This window comes from Aythya fuligula, chromosome 26 (genome assembly GCF_009819795.1).
Source record: "Aythya fuligula isolate bAytFul2 chromosome 26, bAytFul2.pri, whole genome shotgun sequence".
Taxonomy (NCBI): domain Eukaryota; kingdom Metazoa; phylum Chordata; class Aves; order Anseriformes; family Anatidae; genus Aythya; species Aythya fuligula.
This window is the reverse complement of record NC_045584.1, coordinates 428,836-456,823: the sequence shown is the minus strand read 5'-3', so window position 1 is coordinate 456,823 and position 27,988 is coordinate 428,836. Positions and strand designations below refer to the sequence as shown.

The 27,988-nt window shown below is 47.1% G+C and overlaps 1 protein-coding gene across 2 annotated transcripts; it reads right to left on the bottom strand.

The window, feature by feature from the left end:
* Positions 1–69: 69 nt before the first annotated feature.
* On the bottom strand, positions 70–27,134 carry PTBP1 (polypyrimidine tract binding protein 1). Of its 2 annotated transcripts, XM_032203534.1 has the most exons (15): positions 27,053–27,134; positions 23,193–23,223; positions 12,122–12,197; positions 11,014–11,186; positions 9,895–10,041; positions 8,409–8,579; positions 7,483–7,593; positions 6,947–7,121; positions 6,275–6,352; positions 4,930–5,078; positions 2,265–2,298; positions 1,673–1,765; positions 1,074–1,290; positions 757–834; positions 70–359 (listed from the first exon to the last, which is right to left on the bottom strand). In XM_032203534.1, the coding sequence occupies exons 1-15, from the start codon at positions 27,058–27,060 to the stop codon at positions 227–229; spliced, it is 1,674 nt and encodes a 557-aa protein (XP_032059425.1). In that variant the 5' UTR covers positions 27,061–27,134; the 3' UTR covers positions 70–226. The 2 variants fall into 2 exon arrangements, with proteins under 2 accessions (XP_032059425.1, XP_032059427.1); XM_032203536.1 differs by lacking the exon at positions 23,193–23,223 and having other exon boundaries at positions 27,053–27,121.
* Positions 27,135–27,988: the final 854 nt, after the last annotated feature.

Here is a 27,988-nt window from a genome sequence, read left to right as displayed (position 1 = left end):
AGGTTAGCAATATGAATTAGATTTAATTTTTTTTTTTTTTTAAAAACCGGTAAACTGATTTCTCTTTAAAAAAATAAAATCTCTGGTCTTTTAAGGTCACTTCAGCTGCATTTTTAAAGTGGCTTTTTTCTGGAATGATGGAAGTTGAAACCCTAGTGTTCAGCCTTCTAAGGTCAAGGCTGAACCCAAGAGGTTAAGTCCATTCTGTCTCATGCCTTCCAAAGCTTTAAATGGTGGACTTTGAGAAGGACACACGCAGGTGGTGATTCTCTCCCAGGTCATGATTATGGAGGTCAATGAGTGATTGAATGGCTTCTTCCACAGAGCCCATCTGGATCAAAGCCATTTTACGGTCCTTCCTGACGAGACAGAAGTTTAAGTCACTCAGTACCGTCATACACAGAGCTTAACTCAGTACATGCTTTCTTAACCAGCACTCAAAACCAGGCAGAAAATCAGCTACCCGATAACTGCATACTGTCCTTTTACACGGGGAGTACATCTGTAAGACAAATGTGACTATCCAAACTTCTCACTCAGCTACCCTAAAATTTTCATCAAGTCATTCACCATGGACCCCACCCAGGCTTACTCTGTAATTCTTTATTCTAGATGAGTCAATTACTACATAAGCAACAATTCTGCTCAGCGTTCTCTTAACCTGGGTTGGATTTTGATAGTAAGAGCCAAATGCTTCTACCCTTTTCACACTGCAGAGCCCAGCGTAAGGACAGGACATAAGAGGAAAACACTTACTGGAAGAATTTGAATCCTTTGACCATTCCACCATTGCTTGAGAACAACATCTTGAGGTCTTCTTCAGTTATTGATGGTCTGAAACAAATAATTTCTCCAGTCAAATGTACATCACCTCTAAAACAGCTCCCATCGGATCCTTTCCTAAATTCTCTACCAGTCAAGTAGCTCCTTGGACTGGAAAGACCGAGGAATGACAGGAAGATGGGCAATCTTTTTTCCTGCCAGAAGTTAAAAAGCTGACAACATTTACTCTCACACTAAACTTGTGAATATTTCCACAATGAGGCACACAAACTCTCCACGCAGATACTTACGGAATATTGGACAGATGAAGAGTGGCAGAAGGGGGGAAGATGTTCTGAAAATTTTTGGAGCCTGGTTTCTTGAAACGATGTAAAGGAGAATTTCCGTAGTCCTTAGTCAGACCATGGTCTTCCTGCCCTTCACGGGGAAGTTGCACTGTCTGATGCTTGGACAATGTTATACGGATTGGCTTCCCGTGAAGCTTCTGACCATTTAAATGGCTCATAGCTGTAACAGTAAAGACAGTGCTGACTACAATGGTATTTCAGTTCTCTTCAGACACTAATATCAAAGCTAGATTTCATTTGAGTTCTTCCCTATGCAGTTATCGCATCTTCCAGGAACTCCATGACAGGCGTTGTTACTCTGCTTTATAGTACTGCTTATTCCATCATTTTCCCTCTGGATTATCTTGCACAAACAAACCATACCTTCTGGAGTTGCACCAAAACCGTACCATATATGCAGGCAAGCAATTAAAGGCACAAGCTGTTTGTGAGTTTTTCATCTTTTTTTTTTTTTTTTTTTTTTGAGAGAAAGCACTGATACTAAACCTTTGATTACCGATATCTCTTAATGCTAACAATGCGATAAATTTAAGCTTGCTTACCAAGCTGAGCCTGGTTTCCATCAGCCATCTGAACTAGGGCATTCTCTTTCTTATTAAATAAAATCTTCACCCTCTGCACGTCACCATAGACTCCTTCAGAAAGTGAGGAAAAAATAGTTTCAGGTAAGGGGAATAAGGGAAGTCTCATTCAACTTAATATTAGCTAATCAATCCAAGAGCAAAAACATTCATTCACAACCAGAACTAATCTCATTCCAACCATGTTTTACTTATTCTGCTCTACTTAAGGAAAATTCTTATATAGCAGAATAATAATGGAACAATACATTAAAGAAAAAGATACTGGGTTTCAGCAAAAAAAGAGCAAAAATCTAAATGCCAGAAGACTGGACAATTTAGCATGCTACCACAATTTAAAACTCTTATAAAAAGACATGCAAAGCAATAAACCATGCATAACTGAACATAAAATAAAGGCAAACTAAATTAAATAGCAAACTAAATAAACAATGTAAAAATTATGCATTCAAAAAAATGGCAAACTGCAAACTGTACATTTTTGAAGTATCAAAAAAAAGTAATCTCAAATAAATGAAAAACAAGGTAATAAAAAGTGTGAATAATAACATACCGAAAAGAATAAAGAGGCATTGGGGTGTAACTCTCTTTAGAGAACAGCAGAGCAAGGCAGCGGAGGGACAGGGAAGAGGTAAGGAATCGAAGGGGAGAGCGAGGTTGCACAAATCGTCCACAACGAGGAAGGGCAGAGTCCCCGCAGGAAATGGCGAAATTGGTTGATGGATGATGAAGTTTTCAAGATGGTTAATATTGAAGGGCAGGTTGGTTTCCGAAGAGCAGGGTTTTTTTTTTTTTTTTTTTTTGGAAGGGGAATGTTTTTATTTTTTGTTTCAAGCAACAACAGGAAGCAGAAGTACCGTGCAGTCAGTTGGCAAAGAAATTCCGGATCAGGGGAAGAAAAAAAATTCAGGGATGGGGGAGAAAAGAAAAAAGTAGCAAAAAACACAGGTCAGTAAATACATAAGGAAATATGTAGTGTTCCATCAGTCAGATTTATAGAATTCTACATACAATAACTTGTTTACAGAAACAGTTAATAGGTTTTTACCTAGTGGAACACAACGATAAAGAAAAGGCATTTTTACTTAAGATATACAAAGAAGTAAGAGACAGTATCACAACAGAGTGACTTCTACAGGCTTTAACACTAATTAAATGGCAATGGTATTCCCTAAAATTTGTCTTAAAATACTGTTTTTGATTACTAGCATTTCTCAGAAGAAATAACTTCACCTGTCAAGTCAAACAGCTGTAGTTGCTGCTTTAGGGCCAAGGACTAAAGGAAGTAGCCCATACGGTATACTTAATTGTAACAAAACCAAAAAAGCCAATTTAGATATCACCCACTGCATATAGAGCAAAATACCAGGCTGAGCAGCTATTCCACTACAAAAAGAGTACTTTAAAGGCCTGGTGGAAGTTCTTACTATAAAGGAGCTTGGTACCATGTCTACAGCAGAAGTCTGCTCCCTCCCATCTCAGTGCGTTGGCCCCACACTGCAGGAGCCCAGCGCTGCTGCTGATCCAGGAAGGGAAAGCACCTCTGCTCCCAGCAGCAACACTAACTGTGCACGCAGATTAGAGTGCTTTAGACTTCTCCCACTCACCGTGGAGAAGAAAAAAGTCATTTTAATTTCCAGGATTCTGATTCAGGAAAAAGCCTTACATGCTGCGGAGCAGTCACTCCAGAGAAATACTGTCTCTTAACTAACTGGTTGTGGCATAGGTAAGTTTCTACAACACTGATTATACAGGCAATGGAAAAAGTTTCAGATCTGTTAGTTCACAGCTTCAGTACAAGTATCAAAGTCTCTCTAGCCCAAAGATAAGCTGGATGGATAGTGAAGAGCTCAAAAAAAATCACAAGGCATGAAATAACTGCTTGATCCTGTTTAAACAAGAACTGTGCACACCATCAGACACATGCAGATTAAATGGGGGTAAAGCATGGTCTGCAACCTATCACTGCCATCCAGGCAATACAATCATCCCAAGAAAAAAAATGGACTGTGTTATATCAGTTGAGAATAGCAATGCCAGCTCGTAACGTTTAATTAAGACTTCTGTTTGGACAGCAGGTCACTGGGACCAAGCCAGAGATGACAGTTCCTGGAAGGGCAGAGGAGTTCCTAGGCAGAAAAACCAACTCATCCAAATCAAAGCTGGTATCACAGCCCCTGCCATTATTTCATGCCCTGGAGAAAACAGTAATGACAGATGAAGAGTAGTCTGAACTACTGATTCAATTAGCGCATCTCATCGAGAGTTGAATATTTTTTGATTACTCATCACATCCAGGCTTCTCCTTTGATGCAAAAGAGGTTTTGTGGTTACTCTGACATCACTGGTAAGTTTTATAGCTTTGCAAAGTAGTATTAAGTTGTGTGTGCAGTCCCACCAGTTAAAAGTGCTTTTAGAGACTCTCATTCTATTGCACACAATAGAAGATTCTACGCTTTCAATCCAACAAAGAGCCAAAATCTGACAAAAAATCAAGATACCCATATCGAATTCTCTGATACAGTCTTCCATTAAAGATTTTTGTTCAAATTTTCCTGCTTTGTTATTAAAGAAACCCAAGTATTTCAACTCACTAAGTTAAATGGAGTCAAACGTGTAAATTGTGAGCTGTTACAGGGTTTAACTAAAGAAAACCTTCCAGGAATCTTGGAAAGGAATAAAATGTGCAAGCACATGGCAGAGGAAAACTGCACAGGTACAAAGTCAAGCTGGCAGGGGTCCAGACACTACACAGAAAGAGCAGAGGTCAGAATGAACTCTCTCTGTAGTTCTGAATTAATGTATTAAAAAACTAAAACATGCTATGGGGAAGAAAGAATGGACATGACTATTCCGTGACCCAAATGACACTACTGCATGGGAATGGCAGGGAGGTTCCAAATGGAAGGGAGGAAGGGGACAGGCATTGTAGTCTTTGTGGGACAAGAGCAGGCAGGCAGCATCCTTGGCTTTCAACCAAAGAAGAGCGAGATTTTAATTTGAAAGATGGACTTTCTCATTTCCCTTCAGCAACTAGAGTACTGATCTGCTTTGAGGTTCAGAGCTTGCAGAGCACATCATCTGCTTTTCTAGTTTTGCCGTTTCCTTTAAGATATAGTAGGATTTCACTTTCAACGAGTTTCAGCATAATCTGTGTTCAGAAAGTGAAAGTAGAGGTAACAGGAAGGAGAAAAAAGTAAAATTAGGACTCCACTAACCTCAGGATTCAGATTGCTAACCAGCAGAACAGAGTTCCCTGCCCCAGTGAGGCCGGGAATGGCAATCCGTCCTGCTGCAGCCGCTGCAGCTGCTGCTGATGGGATAGCCAAAGGAGCTAGTGCTCCATGAACATTGGGAACTGACAAGCCTGGAAATTAAAGAATATTAACCAGTAAAGAAATTAACAGCACGTACTCTAGTGTATTTGCTGCACCAGAAGGGAGAACATGGCACCTTCTGCAACATGCAAGTAACCATTCAAAACACAGTGACTACGTACTAACAGCAACAGAAGCCTCCAATTCTGGTGCTGCAGGAAATGGTGTCATTCCTAATAGTAATTGCTCTTGTGGTGCCTGGTGTTTAACAGATGCCTCAGCACGATCTTGTTGACTACAATATTTTTCGCATTTCACAAGAAGCGGAATCAGCACAAAGCCTCAGCTTTGCTGGTGCAGGAAAGGCATCACAAACGGTGCAATTGTAAGGGTCTTTCCAACCAGAGCATGCCAAAAATGCTTCAGTCTTTAACCATGCATATAATAGTATATGCTACCATCAGCTAATTTCTCATGAACGGAGAAACATTAAAGTTTCATTTACAGGCATTTCTACATTGCTCACAATAACATCCGGCACCTCACTGTATTAAGAGTTCTTTCCTTTGGAGAGCTAAAGTTCTGGAAACCATTAGTAATGAATTAAATGAAATTACTTAAAGTGACATTGTTTATTTCCTCAAGAGGACAAAATATTAAAAATATCAGTGGTTAAACAATTTGTTTTGTACTTGTTTCTTATTAGCCAGGAAATTCCATCAAGTTACAGGGAAGTCAACATTGTTTTTCATAGCATACCAAGTTTGGCCTAGCACCTAAAGCTTAAGTGTTTCATCTCAGCCACTTGGCTACTCATGTACGTAGTTATATTGTTACCTGCAACATGAGCTGTAAACCTCCGTGCAATATAGTAGCACAAGTAATTAGCTTGATGCTTAAATGCAGGTGTAAAAGTGAGCTCCTAACCTCAGCAATCACGTGAAGTGCTGAATACAAAATAATATCCTCCCCTAAGTTTCTCAATAATTTTAAATTCTGCCTTTATGAACTCTCACATTCAGGTTTTCTTCTCTCCATGTGAATATAGCTGAGGCAGAGTACCTACAGCTACACTCACATTCCGAGTTGAGATTACGTACTGAAACACCATTCACTCACATGCCAAATGCCAGCACTTCAGATTCCCATGACTAGCCCCCCCATCACTACTCAGCTCTAAAACATCAAGATGCTTTAGCAACAACCAGAGAACCTATAGAAAATTCCAACTTACGAAGTACAGTACCTGCAGCCTGAGGAATTGCAAAGGTAGGAGGAAAGCCAGCCCCCGCATATGGAGAGGCAGAGATTATTCCTGGAGCACCTGGGAAAGACATACACATTATACATAGAGGGCCAACAGCAATTAAACTCTAGACTGAGCTGTAACGTCTCCGTAAGTCCTTCAACAAAGATTTAGCTGGAAGCTAAACCATAACCACTAAGTAAAAAATGTCTCAAACAATACTGAATGTCTTCAAGAAATGACAAGAATATTTCTCCAACTCCACTGGTCTGGCAGCTAGCAGAAGTTACCTGTTGGCCTCAACACAAGCTAGCAGGTCCCATAATTGTTTAAACACAGTAGTTTTCAAAGTATGGGTTACAGCACCCCAAATTATTGCTGTCTGTATTGTAGTCAGAACAGCAGATGGCACTAGAAGCCCAGACAGCTGGTAACATGTTAAAACAGTCCTCACGAATAAAAAATAGCATTCAAAGCAGCAATGTGCACCCACAACCATACGTACATGCTAGTATTTTGCACTAGTCAGATTCAGTGATTCCAAAATTTCTCAATCACACTATATTATAAAATTATACATGACCAAATATACTAGGCTTACATCCCCTTCTTTTCCCCAACTGACAGAAGTATCAGTTACATTTGTCCTACTCCCACTCTAAGAATTCTCACCAAAAGCAGCTGCCATGGTCTGATCGAGAGAGGGCTGGTTATCCCCAGAAGGTAGGTCTGGCCGTGTGTAATCTCTGCTTTTATCATTATTGTATTTTACGTTGAGACTTGTGAGCTTTGAGAAATCTATGCGCAGTGTACAACAGGCATTGTAGATGTTCTGTCCATCCAGCGACTGCAAGGAAAGAAATCAGTTTTTAAATCCGAGATGTATTTATGTTATATGTCACAGTAACAGATCTCTGAAGAGAGGTGGTGTTCCATCATTCCAGGTAGTGCTGTACCCAAGGACAGGCAGGCATCTTGCTTTGCATGGAGTTAGCATCACACCAGTCTATTCCCTTCAGCATTCACCCAGGTTACACCATACTGGCCTTGGTGGTGAATTTCCCTCCCACCTGCACATGCAATCTGCCAGTAGGGTAATGCTCACATAAGCCTAATATGATAACCAGGTACATTTGTTTTAGATTAACAAAAACAAGCTTAGAATTTTGAATAATTCAGGTGTTTAGCACTGCAAACATATTACTCACCAGTTTGGCATGCTGAGCACTCATTGGGTCAGCATATTGTAACAGAGCCTGAAATTGGTTGTTCTTTGTGAATGTGATGATTTTCAAGACTGTACCAAATTTGGAAAAAATCTGCAAGATAATATTTGCATGCGTCGTTACCTCATTTCCAGTAATAGAGCTTCATATTTCACCTCCATTATTGAAAGCAGAAATGGTAAGTTATCCCATCACCCTGTTAGCTTTCCGACTCAAAAACGTAAGGTTTTAAACTGCATCAAGCATTGTTTATCTTACATCATAGCATCTGACTAGAAAAAGTGACATTATCACTGAATTGCATCCTTAATGAAGCTTTCAGTTTGTCATGAAATCTTACACAGGAGGATTCATACACACCTTCATAAACTGGAACACTTTCCAGAATTTTAGGGATTCTTAAATGCAGTCAAGCTTGCATTTTGAACATGAAGATTAAGTTAAGCAACCATAGTGGGCAGCAGGAATAAACTTTCCAAATAGGCTACTGCCTAAATGATTTGTATATACTGCATTTGTTTCCCTCTACCTCCCACAACGATGCTTAGCAACTACTTCCACAAAACCAGAGCTAGAATATGACTAGAATATGAAGAGCAGTTTTGAAGAGGTAAATATTGGTCTTTTCTACTGTTACCAGGTTGCAGTGCAACTAAAATGGGCCAGCAAATCTCTGGAAATTAAAATCTGGCCAGATTGGGACCAAAAATAGATGAACCTCATTGTATGCGTCAGGGTGTCTAGAAAGTAGAAATCTAACAGCTATGCTCAAAGCTGCTCTTCCCAGAACTTGCTTTATGGATAAAAACACATGCTGTTAGAACACCAGCACTTAGAATACAATAATTCCATATTTGGTACTACCCTTTCCTCCAGGACACTCTTCAAGAAGCATTGGCGTGTTTTACCTGATGCAGAACATCTAGAGTGACAGGATAGAAGAGATTCTCAACAATGATCCTCAGGACAGGGCTCTGGCCAGCCATTGCCATTCCTGCATCAACAGCTGCAGCAGAGGCTGACAGCGCCAGGTTTCCCGACTGAACAGAATTCACTGCTTGCAGAGCTGCTTGGGCACGCTGCAGAACCAAACATCCTGTTAGACTGACATTCCTGCTTGCAAAAACACACATTCAGCTTTTGAGATCCCCAACTGCATAGTACAGAAGAGCAGAAACCCAGGTAGCAATTTACTGTTCCTAAGGCTGTGGATACAATGATTTCAGCACATTTTAAACATGGGCAATAGGACACCACCCCATCAATAACAGCAAAGCAAGAATACAACCTATGTAAAGCATGAAGTACTTATGCTACTGCTAAAATATTGGTCAGCACCTACCAATGGAGCAAGATTATTCCAGTGTTTAGGAGAGGTAAAACTAGGCTCTTCTGGAATGAACCACCATCTCCAGAATACTACAGAAGCTGACTAAAACTAAAAGATTTATGCACAGCTGCTACAGGGATGCAGAAGTGGAAATGGACTTGCAGGTTCCTGTGAGCATACCCTTCTGCGTACAACACCGCGCTCACTTGTGCGCCAAATTCTAGTTAGATGAACCAAGCAGTGGTGTGCCATCTGCACAGCATTAGAGGCTCTGATCCTGATGTAAATCAGACTGAAAAGTGAGAGGAGGCAAACTGGGTGTATTGGGCAGCCAACCCTGATAAGGAGGCACAAGTAACTTGAACTTATTTCCAGTGTTCCTGTCCTGAAACATTGCCAAGAGCAGCTGAGACAAAAGAAGTGAGCTTTTTATGCCATGCAGAGCACATCTGCACATAACACTTTGTCAGGACTATCTAGAGTTTAAGAACCACTGTATTCAAGTTCTGCCTGCCTGAAAGATAGCACTTGTACCTGTCATAGAGTATTTGCTACTGACAAGTTGTGCCCCATTATAGCTTCTTTTTATATAAAACTTTCAAGTATTAGAAGCATTTTTAAAGCACCAGAAATTAATCATGTCTGTATGCATTCAGTTACTGTTTCTAATTGAAGAATGCTAAACACTTCCTCATGATCTCATATTTCCTATGCATGTTCTTCCCAACATCAAGGCAGTTTTAGCAGCTCATTTAACAGTCTGCTGGGACTTTGGACAAAAGCTGTTATTTGGAGACCTTATTCCATGAACTACAAGCTTGTGGTAGAAGTCAAAGTAGCAAATGAAAAACTACTAGCGAGGGGAAAGAGGCAATCAAAAGCACCCACGCTGAAAGCAGTCTATTAGAACCTAGATGAGAAACATTTATATCCACACTTTCACAGGAAATCAGCATGCTTTTTAATACTTTCATAGTTAAACCAAGTTTCTTGAAACCAGCAGCAAAATCATCAGCTGAGAACTGTCCGCCCCTCCCACCAGCACAAGGTAAAGAAGAACTAACTGCTTGGTTTGGAGAGTTGTCTGTCTTCAGCTCCTTGTGGTTGGAGAACTGGATATAGATGGGCTGGCTTCGAAGGACTGGAGTGACTGTGGTGTAGTAGTTTACCATGGTGTTGGCTGCCTCCTCTGTATTCATTTCTATGAAAGCCTGAACAGAAAGCCAAATCAATCAATTCAACATCTTTCTAAAGCAGCTCACACTAGGAGACAACGTAACACTCAGCGATAGCACATGGTTGATAAATTCAGGAGGAACTTGCAGTTGAAACAAAAAGCATTGATTTCCACACATTCGCACACCAGACTGACATTAATGTAAGGTTTCAGTGGCCCTAAGATCTTTACACTACCCTTAGTTAACTGGCAACCACGGAAACATCTGCAGGAACACCAGAACAGAGCAATAACCCAGACTCTGAGCACTTACACATTACATTAAGCAACTTTCCGTACTTCTCTGCAGAGCTGTAAGCCTACTCATTGTTCCACACCTTTATGGTCTCCTCTACTTCAGAACAAGAATGCAAGGGATCGTAGCGAGTCATTACATTAAGTACTTACATATAATCATACCACGCAACATATCAGAGGCGCATTTTCATAATAAGATTAAAGACGTAGTATTTTAAGTGATGATTAAAGTTGGCTTGCTTTTTTACTCCTTAATTTGTGAGACGATTTTAGTTACCAAACTAGTGCACACCTTCTGCATTACCCAAGAGTGTTTCAGCTTTGCCTGGTTCATTTTCTGTACCTGTAAAGGTGTCCTTAATATGCAAAGTCACACTGGTGGTTACTCAACTACCAAGCTAACTTGAGTGAAAGAGGCCGACTCACAGCACTGCTGTCCAAGTCGTTTACCTGGTCTGTAATTTAAAACCAAGCATAATGCTAATTATAAATGACAACCAGTAATTACGGACTTGCTCCATGCAGTCTGAAAATAGTATTTTCTACAGCTCATGGGACAATCGTGGAGAAGTAAAACATAGCATGCAGAAGTTATTGACTCCTAATGCACCACCGTTGTTCAAGCAACTTAGATCTGGTTTACTGATGACAGAATCTTTGACAACATGACAAGTCTTTGACAATCTCTGCTTTCAGTTAGGAACAGTACCTGATTTTTTCCTTTCAACATTAGAAGATTGGTGACCTTGCCAAAAGGTAAGCCCAAAGAAATGACCTCTGCCTCCGTAACGTCACTGGGCAGTTTACGGACGTGGATTACTCGGGACGGGACCCCAGCACTTCTACTGTCACCTTTGAATTTTTTGCTGTCGTTTCCATTAGCTGTAAAAAAAAAAAAAAAGTCACTGCTTAGAAGAGCAAGTTCCTTGCAACATACACATACCTACCACTTCTGACATATGGTGCTCCCCCCTCAGTTACTGCTGTTACAGAGAAATTCCATGGTCTAACTTACCCAGAGTCTGAATACACATGGTTTTACTCATTTTTCAAATTACACGAATGCGAGTGACGTAGCTGAATGCCAGTGCAATGGAATCAACTCTCCAGTGGCCATTTTACAGCCTGTTTACAGTACATACACAACCCCACCCACAACTCTATTCCATGTAGGTCTGAGCCATTAATTTTAGACTGCTGCTTTGTTCCTTTTCACTTTGACATATTCTTAGCAATGAAGCACTTTGAAAGGGACTTCTTAGATCAAGTGACACTAAAACAAACAATACGACTCAAATGTAACTTTAGATCAGCTGGATTATACATACAGCAAAGACTACCAGCAGCACAATACCAGACATTAGCTGATACAGTCTGGCAGGGAAGCTACAGCCAAAACAGTAAGGGCCTCAGAGGCATTTCATGGCACTGGCAAGCACAGAAGGCAAAGTTCTGGACTCAGCACCTAAGAATTCTGTCTTGCAAGGGATTACTAACCTCTAGATGGTGTAAGACTCCTAAATAACAACAAATTGATATACACAGACAAAACAATCCTACATTAAATTCACCTGTGCTTTGAGTCAACAGCAAAACCTGCACATTCTAATGCTGTAAAAATCATTTCAGCAACTGTCCTGCAACAATTTTTCAGTCTGCAAACCTTAAAAGTACAGGGCAGAGACTTACTATTCAGCACCATCTTACAACAGGCTCAGTAAGTATTAAAAATAGAGATTTAAAAATTAAGATAAAGTAAAAACAGACCTCATAGTACAGTATTTTTCATGTTACTCTTTTCTTATGGGCAATATTACCTGCAGAAGAAGAGTTGCTGCTCATGATAAAGGGTCCGTTAGTAACACAAGTAGAGAAAAGCTCGTCAGATCCCCGCTGGAAAAGAAAAGAAGAAAGGTAAACTGACAGCATCTTTACTAAATCCTATTCAGGTATTCTGAAAGCAGAAAAACAATTGAGATTAAGTTGTAGAGAAGCTGAACAGAAGTGAAAATATACTGACAGTCAGCCTCATTGTCATCATAAATTAAACATAAGTAAGATCCAATTTAGCAACTGAGTAGCACTACCCAACAGCTAAGCACTGGGAGTCTCAAGGAGCTGAGGCATTGCTGAGTTGTTTGAAGCCACTAAATCAAGCGTCATGCACTGACATTCACATTTTTTCCTTAAGAAAAAAGGACCTGACTACTGCTGTCAGATGACATTTTCGTTCTTTTAAGTTAAGCTAGAACACTGTAGCTGATCTGAAACAGCAGAACAGGTAGGTCTCACCTCCTCATCAATTCCTAATGCCGTTCATTACGGTGAGAGCAGCCATTTTATGGGGGGTTACCAAGATCACAGAAGTCTTGAGCAAAAGACAAGTTACAACGTATTTGGTCAAAGATGCCATTTTCCAGCAACTGTGAGACAACGCAACTTGGAGATGCTGAGAATTGAAAGAAATGCAACTCTTCCCCTTCCTCCCCCCAGAAAATGGGGGGGGGGGAAATCAAGAAAGTGAAGGTCCCAGGAAAGATCTACTTTTATTATTTATAAGAGTAGGAACACAATAGTTTGCACTCTTCTAGGACAACAGTAAAAGCCTCAGTAAGTACACTCCAGTCAGAGGACACAGACAAGCATTCTGAAGTGGAGAAACCTGAGTATCACAGGTACAAAATCTGGTCACATCCTTAATTTTGTACTAGGAGCTTATTGCTAAAGTCGTGGCTGCTTGCAGAACGAGATGCTCAGAGCATGCCAACATCTTTGATTTTTTTTCCATCCTGCAGTGTCATACATTTTGACTATGGAAGAACAAAATGTTTGATCAAAAGCTAGAACAAACTGCTCCTACTGGAATTACACTGCCCAAACTGATACCAGAATTCACAGAAATGCATTTATTCTGGGCCTTTTAGTAGCTGGAGGCATGGTCTAATTCCTTCTATTGGCATACGGGCAGGGAAGTGCAGGAGCTTAGCATTTCCCTTCACTCCCTGAAAATAATGCTAACCAACCTCGAGCAGATCACTGTAAGACATTGCAGTTCACTGCAGCGTTCCCTGCACTGACCACGACACCGTGCTAACCTAAGGAGGAAGGTATGAAAAAAGCATTACTAAGGCAAGAAGCAAACACTACAACAAATTACTTCTTAGCACGATCTATGCTTACACAAACGCCACTTAAAATCAGTAAGAATTTCAAACAAGCTACAGAGAAGACCTCAAAGCTCACTGCAAGCAGCAAGCAAACTCAGTAACAGAAATCCAGCTCCAGAAGCACTTTCTCGTAGCTTCCAAAACGATTTTTACAGTGTCACACCAGAAGACCTCTACCAGCAGAAAAAAACAACCAAGCTCATCCCTCTGCTAACTGCAGGCACCTGGATGGAAACATGCCCTGCTGCACACCGCGGCCACCAGAAACCCTATCGCCCCCCGAGCCCCGTATCTGGTGGCCCTGCAGTAACAGTATCTGCGAGATAACAAAGGCTCTGCTGCCGCTCCAGCAAACAGGTTGGGAAAGTAGGTCACAGAGGAGCCCCAGAACAGCGAGTTACAGACAGAGGGGTTTGGGTGGCGGTTTTGCTTTTTTTTTTTTTCCTTTTCTTCTTCAAATCTTGAATTTCTCGTCTGACAACTCGCTGCTGCCTCTTCAAAGACAAGCTTGAGGACTTTGATGTACTGAGGAGGGGAAATTAGGCAGGGTTCCAACACCGTGCTCGGTGCTCTACTGCTGGTCACCTGCCCCCACTGCCCAGGCCCTCCAAAGGCAGCACCCACCCAGCAGTGTCTCCCTCTCACAAAGTGCTAATTAGCAATAGGCCTTTTAACAGCTGCTCTAATTAGCACTGGGATTCCTGAGTCCAAGCAAGAGGCAAACTAGTCTGGGAGGCTATTATACTGCGAGCCCATCCTTTTGATGACAAATTAACGCGTAATCCCAAGGCAAAGGAATCCACCAGCCTGCTGCAAGCCTTCGTGCGCCCCAGCCAGCCGACTTCCCGCGGCTGGGATGGGACCAGCAGCTATTTCCAAGAGCCGCCCAGCAGCAAGCAAACCTCCCCGTGCAGGCTGTGTTTATTGGCCTAATGAAACCGCTTGCATCAGGCCCTAATGGGCCTTCAGCTCCCAAAGAGTTCTTCAGGCACTCGTAAAGCTCAGGACGGACCCGGCTGCAGCACTCCCAGCATGAAGCAAGGCGTCTGTGAGAGCACACGGCCAGCCCCTCGCTCCCCATGAAGTGCTACGAGCAGCCACGTATCTGATGCTAGGAAACTACAGCCTAAAAACAAATGTTTGTGTGACTGGGGAAAGAACACAAGTTCCCTGAATTCAACTTTCCTAATGGCTTGTTTGGAATAAACGTTTTCCTGCATATTTACAGATCTACTCGCAGCACTCGGAGTGCTCACTGCTGCTCGTTTCCACATGTCAGTGTTTCTTTAATGAAAGAGCATTTCAAATCCACTCCCCTCTTATCTTGGAGACAGTCTCTGCTGCCCGCTGTGACCAGAGCCAGGAGGCAGAGGGGGATGATTGTTCGACATCAAAAGCAGCAGCAGGCAATTTGTAAGCTTCCCAGCTGGAAGTACGTGCAAACAGAGGGGGACGACCAAAGCAGTTGGACAGCCACGACTCCGAGGCCTTTCCTCTACACAGGGGAACTTCAGACCCTGCACAGCACCGTGCGCTTGGACCGACGCCACTCCAGAGCCCTCAGAACCCCTTTTCCAGTACACACCCAGGAGGTGCAGGCTCGGGTTAGGGGCCAGCAGCACAGCCACAGGGCAGGCAGTGCAGGCAAGCTCTCCTCACCAGCAAACTGCCCCAGCTGCTGCTTTCCCCAGCAGCCGTCTCGCTGCTCGTCAGGGCTCACCTCCTAACTGCAAGGAATCTCCAGCGATGGTTGCTTTCTGGAAGGACCTAACCCAAGGTAAACTGGGCACAGCCACTCTTAGCCTGCACGCCCCGCCACGAGCTGCGGGAGGGATCCTTCAGAGCTGCAGTGATCACCAAGAGCTCTTCCCACACACTTCAGTGCCTTTTCTTCAAAACCACGTCACAAATAAATTACACTGCTCCACACAAAGCAACCTACTTCAGTAGGCCCAGAAGAAACAAACCAAGCCTGGCTGCCTCAAAGATTTTGCTTTAAAGGTGAGCTGCTCACCACCAACAAAAATGGGTGTTGGGTATTTGGGGCTTTACTGGAGGAGCCCTACAAGGGGTATGGATTCTGAAGCTTTATGATATTATTCGGTTATCTTTTAAGTGTAAAACCAGGGTGGGAAGGAAGAGGCAGGGTCACCCCGCAGCACTCCTCCACCTTTGTTCTCCCCGTGCCCCGGGGAGGCCCGGTCGTGCCGCACGCAGAGACACGGCTCTCCCATCTCCCATTGTGAGGCCAGCAGCCCTGCTCGCAGCAGACACCAATGTCTGTGGGCAGTTCTGCTCAGGCAGTTCTATTGCAGCGGTGTTTTTATGAAGAGATCGCCACCAACAGCAGCACGCTGACAGTAACACCGCCCTCCAGACCCCTCCATCTGAGCTAACAAATCTCTTCCCACTTACAGGAAATACACCATTTTTAAAGCGGCATCGCCAAATCTTACCTAGTCCAGGGTACGGCTGCTTCTGCCCCCAAAATCACCGCGTGGACACGTTGCTGACAGGTAACACGCCGCCCGGGAGCGTTTCTATGACAGCAGCCTCCTTTTGTCTGCAACACTCACGGCTACAAAGGGCCTGTTGCTCAAGCTGCATTAATTTAATAACACACTCATGCTCCGTGCAGGGCTGCTATCAATACTTGAGCTCCCTTCCCTAACTCAGGAAAATCTGCCAGGCAGAATCCCAACATCCCATATTTTCTGAAGTTATGTCCTCAGCTATCCCCCAAGCTCTGTTGTCTTTGCTTTAAAAGGAAGTTTTAACAAACAAGTAAGAATTTTGAACCAGTCTAGGCTTTCCCAGCTTAAAAAGCAATCGTTAATTCATTCAATTACAAACTGCCTCTTTTTCACTAGGATATTACCTAAACTTAACCGCAGTGGGGAGTTAAGAAAGCCAGAAATTATCTCAGCTTCCACCAGCACACCTTGAGGTACTGCGGGAATTCTCAGCTGCCCTATGTACCTCGTTATCCACCTCAGACCCAGACACTCCTTTTAAATGGATTACAATAAACCCACCACATCCTGCCTATGCAGAAGGCTAGAAACATACACAAAGTAGAGGAGCACCAAAATAGGAGTGTACAAAGAGGTGACACTACTACACGCTAACAGCTGCGAAGGTTATGGGCAGAAAGCAGAACGTATGGCAAAAATGGCAAGAATGGACAAAAAGTATGGCAAGATGGGCATGCAGAAAGGGAAAGCAATGCCGACTGAAGGCCAGCTCAAACTCCAGGCCTGCCAAACCTGAGGCCTACAGAAGAAACTTTATCCCTGGCCCACTGAGCACATCCTGCACAGCAGCAGTGCTCTGCCTTGGCTAGGGAACTGACACCACGGGATGGCTTCAGCAGGCGGAGGAGAGCAGCACCCCTCCACGGGAAGGAAGGGGGATTTAACACAAGCTGCAAGCTGCTGTGCCTTCACAAAAAGCAAGGCAGTAACCTGGCAGTAACCTTCACAAAAAGCAAGGCAGTAACCTTCACAAAAAGCAAGTCCAGTTCCACCTGGACACACCCCCAAAAAATAAACTGAAGATCTGTGCTGCTCAGAGTCCTCGGTCTGCTCCTCCAGGAGTTCCCCTTTCAGATTAACGCCCCCTGCCCAGTCTCATGACTGCCTGGCCAGAGCCTGCGAGCTTCATCCTTCTGCTCTACCTCCCCTGCGTCTGCAAAAAGGTTTTGGACCCAGTAAGAGACTCCCCGAACATTTTACACACAGATCATTGAGAAGCTTACACAACCCCCCCCGCTCTGGTAAGAGCGGAGAATTGTCAGAGCACAAAGAACTGAGCATACCCGAAGCATGCTTCAAGGGCTCCGCGCGACGTCAGGCCCCGAGGAGTTGAAGAATGTGCGCTTCCAAACCCCGATTCCCTCCTTCTTTGCAAAGAAACTGGTCAGAAATCCAGTCTGATGACATCACTCACACCCATTGTGCTGCATTCCAGCATTTTCTGTTGAGATTCGAGAGCTAGGAACAGAACTAAATTTAACCTACTAGGAAGAATGATGCCAGTTTTCTTCATCTTCCAAGGAAGACACTGCCAGCAAGGTTCGCTTGCATCCCTCCCACACGATCCTTTTTCCTCTCCTGCCTCAAGGATTCTGTAGTCACTTAAAGGTGCAGCAGTGTAAAAAAACATTAGCAGACAGTCTTTTTGTGACAACACCTCCAAAGAACACGCGATAAAAGCATATCCTTCAATCCCAGGAAAGTTTGAAAGCTGAGATTAACACAAAATAACTTCAAGAGCCTGAAGTGGCTGCTGAGTGAGGCAGGGCGCTGCTGCCCCCAGGCAGAAGTCAGGAGCTCTGGCGTTCATCCCTCTTCCATGCCCATTTGAGGGACGTGCAATCACTCATCTGATCAGGCCCAAAAGCAGGAGTTGAGGACAAATTCAGCCCCCCAGATGGCTCGTGGCTGGTTTTTATGCACCAATTGAAATGCAGACACCCCCTCTACCGTTTATGGACACACAAAGCTTCCCAGGGAGGTTCAGACTGTGCACACCTCTCAGCACCTTGAGGTAGGGCTGCCGGTCAGAGCGCTGCAAGGAACCCGGCTCCTCAGGAAGCTGCTCTCCTACAGCACGCAGTGCCCCGACAGCCGGTGCGGCCTCCATCGGCCCGTGCAGGTTGGAGCCTGAGCCACCAGGAAGGGAGGCATCAAAGCTGCTGCTCACACAACCTGGGGGATTTCGCAACGGGATTGCGCCGTGCTCAGCTCAGGCTGCCCGTGGAGCCGGATCCCCGGCCCCTCCCTGCCTCGCTCAGCCCCAGCTGCTATGGAGACACCCTGCGAAACAAACCTGCCCTTTGAGCAAATAAAAGGTGGGGCCATGTTAAATAGCCCCAAATTCCTAAACCCTACTGAAGTAATGCAGTCATTCTTGCTCTGTAGGATAGCACACACCCAGGCTTTATGATACACCGTTCCCAAGTTGAAGCTTAACTAGCAGTCAGCCCCGAGCTCTTAAAATCATCGCAGTGGAGCTGGCTGGCTCTCGATAAAGCTTAATGCAAACACTATCAGAAAGAAACGCTGCTGCATGAGTCACTCTGAAACAAATGGAGCCTATGGAAATGCCGTGACCAAATCCAGAAAACAGCAAATCGACCGTGCGGGTTTCGGAGGAACTCCACGCTAATTCAATCCCACCTACAGCAGGGTTGTGTAACAGCCAGGACCTGCTTTAACAGAAACCAAGCAATTACACTGAGATTAGCAAGACGCGCATGCTGAACTCAGCACAGCGCTCGTCAAGGCTTCACATGAAGCTTGAAGGACGGCTGCACCAGCATGGCACCGAGTTTCAGGTTCACACTCACTCCTCCTTGCTAGTGAGATGGCAACTGTCTGGTTTGACAAGCACTGCAGTGACCAGCGTCCACCCCTGCACTTGGGACTTTTATTTCCTGGTTTTGGTCTCACATTTGTGAAATACTTTGCTACCTGTGATGATTTGAAAAACAGGGGGGCAAAATAGGCTTAAGATTAAAATACCGAGAATTTTCTACAGCCATTTTATCAACAGATCGCTCTCTAGGAAGTCTCACACAATTTCATCTGCACCAGGAATCACAGCTTCTTTCCTTTCCAAATGCATGTAATTTCAGCTAGCTTCCACATCAAATGTTTTAGATTTGTTGCAGAGAAACTGCTTTAAACAGCTCTAATAGCTGCCTCTGGTCGCGATCCCCCCTACCAATAGCTTACAGCTCCATTAAACAAAGAACTGGGAGTTTCCCCCAGCTACCTGAGGGCTTCCCCCGTCCCCCTGCAAGGACAGCTGGCTACAAACCCAGGGCAGGTGCCTGAGCCCTGCACGCAGCAGCTCAGCCAGGTTAGGGGCAGCAGCCTCCCCAGCACAAGCAGCAGCCGTGTGCTCGCTGCACGCATGTGGCTCACATGTGTGATCACGCCTGCTGCAGGACGACCACAAGAGCCAGCTTGTTGCAGCCTCCAACCGAAGCCATAGGAGGGGACTGGAATTTCCTCACAACATTCTTGGCCTGCTGCCTGAAGCCATAATTACTGTTCCCATGGCAAAGATCCTGGCTTGACCACAAATCACTCCTGTGCAGGCAGCCTGTATCACACTCTAGCAAACCCCGTTTTAAAAATTAACTTCTCAAATGCCACAGACGTGCACTGTACTTTTCTGGAAGCATCACCCTTCAGAGAGAGCTCAACCTAACCGAGACACTACCGCATTGTTCAGTGCCTGAACTCTTCAGCAACCATTTTTAATTGCCCAAGTGCAACTTCATTTAAAGACCGATGATATATCCCAGCTCATACTCTAGTAAAGTCACCCAGCTCAGACAGTGCACAGGTCAGACCTTTGAGCCCAAATCCAGTCCCTCCACCTGAAGGCCACGCTTCCTTTCCAGATATTAACGAAATTATGGGCAGAAACAAGTCAAGGCAGTCAAGTCATGTGTTTCTGATCTGCAGGGCATTCCAGAAAGCTGTGTATCGAGGGTCCTGTAGCAGAACTGCAATGAGCTTCCTAAACAGATTCACACACTTTAAGCTGAGGAGCCTGAGGACTAGGTTAGACGTGAAGCCCAGGAACAGCCACAATTCCCTCCCTGCTGAACACGAGCCCAGGCAGCACAGTGCAGTGCTCAAGCAGAAAGCCAGGAGGAAAACACCCAGGGACTTCAGTTACAGAGCCTAAACATAACAAAGACCTCCAAACAATGAGTAAGCATGTGGGAGTACCCATAATACATACCTTAAGGATGGGAGAAAAGTCTAAAAGGCACCAGACCCTGCCTTTTTTGTTTTAAAAGTAGAGCAAACCGATACATGTTTTCACAAAGTCTTCAATTTCAAAGTTAGACTGTAGCAAGCCGGAATGCTTTACAGCAGGAAGACGACCAAGAGGCCACCGTAAATCATCTCTGACAATTGGCTCAGCAGTGGTTTAAGTTACAGGCACTTTTCCTACTGGCCTGAGTATTCTCCAACCTCGGGACACTCCAGGCACAGTAAGAACATCTAAAAAGGTGCCTGGTGCTCTCGCATCAACGTGCTGCTGGAAGTAAACCACGAGAGGACACAGCTTCGGGGGACTACGGTCTCCTAGTACTTGAAGCTGCACAGAGCACTGTTCCTACCCTCTGTGTACATACAGAGTAAGAATGGGCAAGTTTACACCTCAGACCAAGTTTTCCAGCGGAAATTTTCACATCCAGCCCAGGAGCTGAGCCAGCAGGCTCTCCTGTGAGCAACGCTTTGGATGGATACTAACAAACCAGGTACATCCCGTCTGAACACCACTTCTGTGTACATGTTTTATAAAGTCAGCAGATCACAAAGCTGCAATTACACAGCATTATAACTTATCAAGCAATTATGAGGAACATCTGCTTCTGAATGGGTGGGGGGGGGGGGGGTCGGTTAATCCTTGAAGCAATTTCAGCCATGCCCCAGGGATCAGAAGAATGCCACTGGAAGAACAGAGCTCTACCACCGTAGTTATTTTAGCAGAGACAACGCTGGAATGCGTCTGTGATGTTACAGAAACCTCCTGCAGGCTCTCCAAACTGCTGCCTAACCAAAGGAAGGTAGAGCAAAATGGAAGCAACACACCAACAGCAGTATTTCAGAAGAGCCGTAGCCAGTGAGGTTTTACACTCACCACCGAGAGGTTTTTAACAAGGAACCAAAAACCAACTCGGCGACGCTTCCTGCAGCCTGCACCTCCCTCCACGTGAGTCCTGCGCCCAGAGGCTCTCTAACAGCGCAGGAGCACAGGGCAGGCAGGGGAGGCAGCTGTATGAGAAGCCCTCCCTTGGCTCCCCGCTGTGCACAGCCAGGACTCCAGCCTAAGGCAGCACCCGTGGAGCACGTTACAGCTTACTGCAGAACCACCTCCACCACACGAGCTACACTGACACGGCCAATGCCTTGCTTAAGCACTCAGATAACATGGCTCCATCAAACACGCTGTAAAACTTACCTTTATCAAGACGAGTCACCTTGTCTTTTCCCTCTGCCACCCTACGTTTTGATTCAATTTTCTCACAGCCTGCCTCCAGAGCTTCATTGTCAGCCCAAGCTTCTCTCACCACTTTCTACCCCCAGCACAAGAGCTGTTACAGCTCTGTCCTGCGCGAGGAGTGAAAGCGCCAGCACAGGATTCCTCCCAGCCCTCATTTCAGACATCTGACTGTGCTGTGCTGGGACTGCGATGGCCCCGCAGATGGGAGTGATGAGGCATGCAATACCACATCCTGCAGCTTCTCTAGATTCACTGAGAGGACTACAATTACAGCTTCAGAAGCTTCCTGGTCAAGTCTGGTTATATAAAACCACTTCTTAAAGCTGCAGAAACTGGAGATTACACAACATTCAAACCGATTTAGGGGACTTTTACCTAGATCGATCAGTTTACAGGAAAAGGCGTCAAACTGCCCTACAGGAGTCCAGGTAGGACTTACTCCACCTTTCAACTGGCTGTGAACTATTAACCAACCTGAGGGTCCCACCAAGCTTCTCCTCCTCCCTCGATGGCACACTGAGCTCCTTGCAGCAGATGGTGTTCTCAGCCAGAGCCAGACACCATCGTGTCACTACAATTAATTCAAATTCAGGTTATCACACCAGGAAAAGTTAGCATAGCCCTTCCCCTACACATGCTGAGTAGATCTCCTTTGTGTTCAGTGGATCACTAACAAACATGCCTGTGCTCTCAGCAGTCACATCGAGCTCCCTGCTTCCAATGTAGCAGCTCCTTGCTAAGAGCAGTTGTCTGCAGTTCTTCTGCTTCACTGGCAGACCTAACAGAGCTCCCACCGCCCCAGCTCCCTCAGGTGAGTCCTGTATCACACACTGCCTCACCTCGCCAGCCTGTTCAAGCTGCCCCTCACATCCCTGTTTCTTCCTTAACAACGAGACGCTAACACAGAATTCAGGCCACTAAGGAAGCTCTAAGAACACTACTTGGAGGCCAGCGTTCACAGACTGATACAAGCTCGCAGTGCTGAGCTCGCTGTGATCCCGATCCCAGAGCAGCTACAATGTTCACTCCATGTCCACCACAGGAAATGAAAAGCCTGTAACAGAGGAGGGAGTGCCAGTCTGTCCCGCACACTCCAGCTCACCATTCCCCAGGAATGTGCCTTCATCCCGAACACAACGGCTATCGCCACCCGCACAGATAAGGAGGCTCCTGTCAGCACTTTGAGTTTCAGGGCTAGGCCTGCACTTTCAAAACCTGAGACCAGAAGGGTAAAGGTCATATTTACTGTACTCACAGGAGATAAAAATCAACAGCCAAAACACTCCTTTTTTTGTGGTAGACGGATTTTTGACATGTAACTGAACAGGAATTCACATGAACAGAGGAAATGGAGTTCACGAGAGAAGGGACCAGTTTCTCCATTGAGAACCGTTGTCTGGCACACAAATAACGAGCACGGCTTGACATTTTAGTAGGGGAAAGGGCCTTCTAAATTCAATAATGTTCTTATAGGACAGTTGATAATCAATGTCCAAACGCCAAGAGCTAAGTGCTGAGCCACAATAAAAGTTTTAAATGCACATGAAACTGAATTACCTTCTGGTTAAAACCAATTTACATGGTACCAGAAATAACCCTTTAAACCTGAAGATCGACATTTGGTGAGGCTAAAACTAGGTCAGATGCTGAGCAGTGTAAAAAGAGAGAAAAAGTGAGAAGTGCCTACCTTTGTACCAACTGTTATATCTTGGACAATGCTGTAGAAAAAAGAAAGAAAAGGATTAAAAAGTTAGATAGGTTTGCCACAAATATCCAGCATAGTTTACAGTAGTAAGAAAAAAGCAAGTCAAAGTGCACAGTTGTCTTTGCAGGTGAGCCAAGGACAGTTTATACAAAGAAAAATTATTAGATGGTGATGGTGGAGACCCAAGACCCAGCAGTCCGAGAAAAACGCAGCTCTTCCCCTGCCTAGCACGGAGCTCGCTCCTCCTTCAAGGGCACCTCAGGGGCCAGAACCAAAAAACCCACACAGTGAAGTCCAGCATCCTCTGCAGGAACGGGATGCGAGGAGAAATCACATCCTTTGACTAAGTCAAGGGCAAAAGTGGCAAGAGCCAACTCCACCACCAACAGTCCCCTCACAGCTCCTCAAGACCTATCCAACGGAGTCACCTCCGCTGGGCTGGGCTGGGCCCCTCCAGCCGCGGAGACGTTCCCCGAGCAGCAGCAGGGCCCTCGGACACCCACAGCCCGGCGGCACCACACGCCAGACGGAGCCGGGGCCGTTCCCTCGGCAGGCGCCCGTGCCAGCGCCCCGGAGCCAGCCCCGCGCCAGGCTGGCGGAGGGCAGCGAGGAGCAGCCCAGGGGCCCGGGCAACTCCCAGCCGAGGGAGCGCTGGTGCACGGCATTCCCCTCCCGAGCAGTTTCTGCTCAAGAAATACTCCTTTTCCCTAACAGACCTGCAGGAAAAGGCAATTAACCCGTACCACGTGTGTGCAGACCTCTCACAATGAGAATTGCTGCCGAAGTGCCCACCATGAGCAGTAGCAGTGCTGGCTGCTCCTCCAGCAGCTCGCACCAGCTCTCAGCAGCAGTGCCCAGTTCACACCACTCGCCTACCAGAGCTGCTTCTGTCACCGAGGGAAGCAGCACGAGCTGCCTGCAGCCCAGCATATCGCACCGGGTAATATCCCAGAGCATTGCAGTGCCTACATGTTATTTTTTGTGGCAGGACTCGAGGCAGGCAAAGGATATCAGTTACACCCCTGCATTGAGGATTTTTCTAATCCATTCCATGGTAAAGCAGCAATATGACACTGGCGAGCAGAGACGATAACTTTGGGTTGACACACGCAGCACTGCCTGTCCCAACTCGCTCCTGACAGTCACAGCTCCAGAGGAAGGGACGCAGAGCTGGCTAGCAGGCCTGCAGCAGCTTCAGGGAAACAGAAGACAAGCAGAACACAGCGCAGTCACTCCTAAAACGCCAGGAAACCTGAAGCATTCAGGGCAGTTCTACAGTTTGAGTGATTTAGCACCGAGCAGTTCTTCTTTCCCTACCCTCCTCCTGCAGCACTTCTTCATTTTTCAGGGAAGTGAGCACTGCTCCTTCCCTCCACACCACCCGCCTTTCGCTATGCCCTAGCACGAGCAGGAGCCAGCTCAGCTCCTCGCACTTCCTCTCCTGCCCCAGCCTGCCATGTCATCACAGCCGGAGCTCCAGCCTCATCCCATGGCCGCTGCTGGGCGGCTCCACCACGGTCATGCTTTTTTCCCCCCTCTCTAAGGGGCTGCTCCCAGCCCCTGCGTGGGAATGCCGGCCTTGCCGCCCCCCCCTGCCCAGCAGGACAGATGGGTTTCGCTGCACTCGGAGGGCCAGCAGCACCGAGCTAATTAAACCCATCTGTACGTATCGGCCTAAAGAATCGTAACCGTCCTCTAGGAGTTACTGAATACTTCGTGAGCACGCATTTCTTCGGATAAAACACACACATTCACCCCGGGATTTTCGCAGCCTTCACAAACATTTCCAGCAAAGCGCGGTACGAGCAGGGAATCTCTGAGGTCTCCAAACCTCTCGGACTTACCCCCGAGCAGTTTCTCTTACTTCCTGTTCCTCCTGCGGGCCTCACAGGCAGGAAATGTTTTACATAAAGTAGCCTTCACAGGGAATAGTCTTTAAAATTATCCAGCAGGAAGAGCTTTTATTTGCCAAGAACTATTGAGTCCTGGAATACTCTTGTTGTAACCCATCTGATAACAAATGCCACATGAAACTAGCAGTATTGAAGTATTTTTATTAAAGAAATGGGATATTCTTCCCGTTTACTTCTCCCACAGCTTATCACATCTCAAAGCTGCATTCTTGTCTTGTGTCAACCTTAATATGGGATTAATGTTTTTATGTTTTCTAGAAGAGTCGGCAATAAAGCCTTCCACAGAAGTTATTTTACACAGAACGAGATGATTCCTGCACAGTAAGGATCGAAATTCAGCAGCGCCAGTGAAACCTCGAGGTCACTTTCCAAAGCAGCCTTTCTCGAATTAACTCCTTGCATGTTTTAAAGCAGCTTATTCAATAGTGATCAATCACCTCAAAAGCGCAACTACACATCAGTTTAGGTAGAAGTAAAACAGAAGGAACACAGAGCCAGAGAGGTGTCACACCGCCAGCTCACAAAACCCAAAACCTCTTTCAAAACAGCTTTTGAAATTTCAGCAGGGGTCAGCTTTCACAGGGTAAGCAGATCACACACCAAGATCTTTAAAAACTAATGAATAATTAAGCATCGCATTATACTCAAACTTCAACAATGAAGTAGGAACTTCTTCACCAGGCACAATAAACCAGCTTTCCCAGGACCCAGGATGAACACAGCCGACAGAAACTGATTTTTAACACTAAAACATGTGATCTCACATGCTGAGTTTTTTAAACACCATTCAGCATGCCAAACAACTTGGAAAAAGCAACACAAACGGCATCCTGGGCTGCAAACTACATTCATTTTAAGAGGTCTAGACTTTTAGGATGAAAACACCCCACACAAGGCTTTGGCAGAGCTAAAAACCAGACGGGGCTGTGCCTCATCCCCAGCACTGCAGCGTCAATACAGGGGAGAGGAGGCACCGAGCTGGGCTCCCCCGGCTGTGGGGAAACAAACTCCTTACGGGGAGGCCTTTACAGAGGTATTTTAGGCACGGACACGGCGCTCTGGAAGAGAAAGGAGCCCGCTCGCTAGGAAAACGCCCAGCGAAGCAGACGGGGGGCACGGAGCCCTGACGGAGCTGCCCCCGGGGGAGTTTTAAAGCGCTTCCGAAGCGGGGCAGCGACGAGGAGCGGGGGGGGGGGGGGGAACCGCGGCTGCCCCGGGACCCGCCCCGAGCCGGGCACAACTTCCACGGGGCCCCGGGCCCGGCTCAGCCCCACGGGGAGCGGCCTCACCCCCCCCCCCCCCCCCACCGCCACCTCCCCGCTTGCGAAAGCGCCGCACAATGGGCGCGGGGCTCGGCCGCGCCCCCGCCCCCCCCCCCCCACCCAAAACCGAGCCCCCCCGGGGGGGGTCCCGGGACACCGGGGGGCACCCGGCCAAGCGCACGGAGCCGCCCCCCCCCCCCCCCCCGCACCCGCCCACGCTCCGGGAGGGTTCAGGCGGCCCCCGGGGGGCGAGCGCGGCGTGAGGAGGCTGTGAGGGGGGGGGGCCGTGAGGGGGGGCCCGGCCCGCCCCAGGCCCCGCGCCTCAGCGCCGGGGCGGCGGCCGCGGAGCAGACACCGAGGCCGCCCCCGCACCCCCCGGGCACCTCCTCCCCCTGCGGCGAGCACGGCCCCGGGGGCAGCCCCCCGGGAGCCCCCCGCCGGTAACCGCCCGCCCCCCGTTCCCTGGGTACCTCCCCCCATCCCCCCCAGCGACGGGGGCGGCCGCGCCCCGGGCGCCCCCCCCGAGGTACCGCCCAGACCCCGGGTCCCGAGCCCCGGCCGCGGCCCCCCCCCGGTCCCGCGGAGCCCCTCAGGGGCCGGCGGCGCTCCACCGCAGGCCCTGGGTGCGGCCTCGGGCGCGGCGGGGCCCGTTCTGGCGGGGACTCACCCGTCCATTGCACACGGAGGAGACCCGCAGGGAACGGAGCGGAGGCGCCGGAATAGCAGGAACGGACCCGACGGCTCCGTGTTATAGACTCACAAAATGGCGGCGCCGCCCGGCCCGCCTCGCCCGCGCCGCCGCGCCATTGGCTGCCGGCGGTGTCACCTTGACGGCAGGGGTGGGGAGGGCCCGCCCCCGGGGGTGGGAACGCCGGAGGCTCTCCCCGAGCCTATTGGCTGAGGGCGGGGAGAGGGGCGGGGCGACGCGCCGGTGTGCGGCGCGATTGGGTGGGCGCCGGGACGCGGCTGGGAGGAGCCATCTTGAGAGCGGGAAGGATGCCGAAATGCCACACCGGTCCGCCATCTTGATTGGGGGCAGGGCATGGGAGAACGGCGGTGGCAGCCATCTTGAGTACGGGCAAGGGCGCCAACGTGCACATTGTGTCGTCATCCGCGGCACGGCCCGGGGCCGCGGCGGCCGCCATGTTGGTTGTGGGCAGGGAAGCCGCGCGCCGCTGCCCGCCGCCATTTCGAGTAAGGGAGCCCGGGCTCCTCGACGAAATTCGGGGAATAATTGAGCGCTGCCGGTCTGGGATTGTTCACGGACCTGGACGGCGTTTGAAAGCTTTACTTAAAACATAAGGCAGATTCTGTTTGCAGTTAATGTTCTAAGGATACAGATTATGCAGTGAGCGGCAAGGAGCCGTGAGGTAAGCCCCCACCTGCCCGCCCTGCTCAGGCGCCACCAGCGCATTTCTCCTCAGCCCCAGTTCTCGCAGTTTGTGGATAAAAGCAGCTCTTTTCCTACTCAGGTAGAGCCCAGTGGTTAATTAGATAAGCGTGTTTCACGCTTACTGCCTGTAATTGCCTGTGGGCCTTACTTCCCCAGAGGTTCAGGTGAAATCCATGGGTTTTCTCTCCTGGGGGATTTTCAAGCCCCGCA

Excerpts from the sequence above, each read along its gene's own strand:
- PTBP1 (XM_032203534.1), bottom strand. Across the intron at positions 8,580-9,894 it reads ACAACTCTCCAAACCAAGCA|CGTGCCCAAGCAGCTCTGCA; the intron begins GTTAGTTCTTCT and ends TTGGTTCTGCAG. Across the intron at positions 7,122-7,482 it reads GTGCTCAGCATGCCAAACTG|TCGCTGGATGGACAGAACAT; the intron begins GTGAGTAATATG and ends CTTTCCTTGCAG.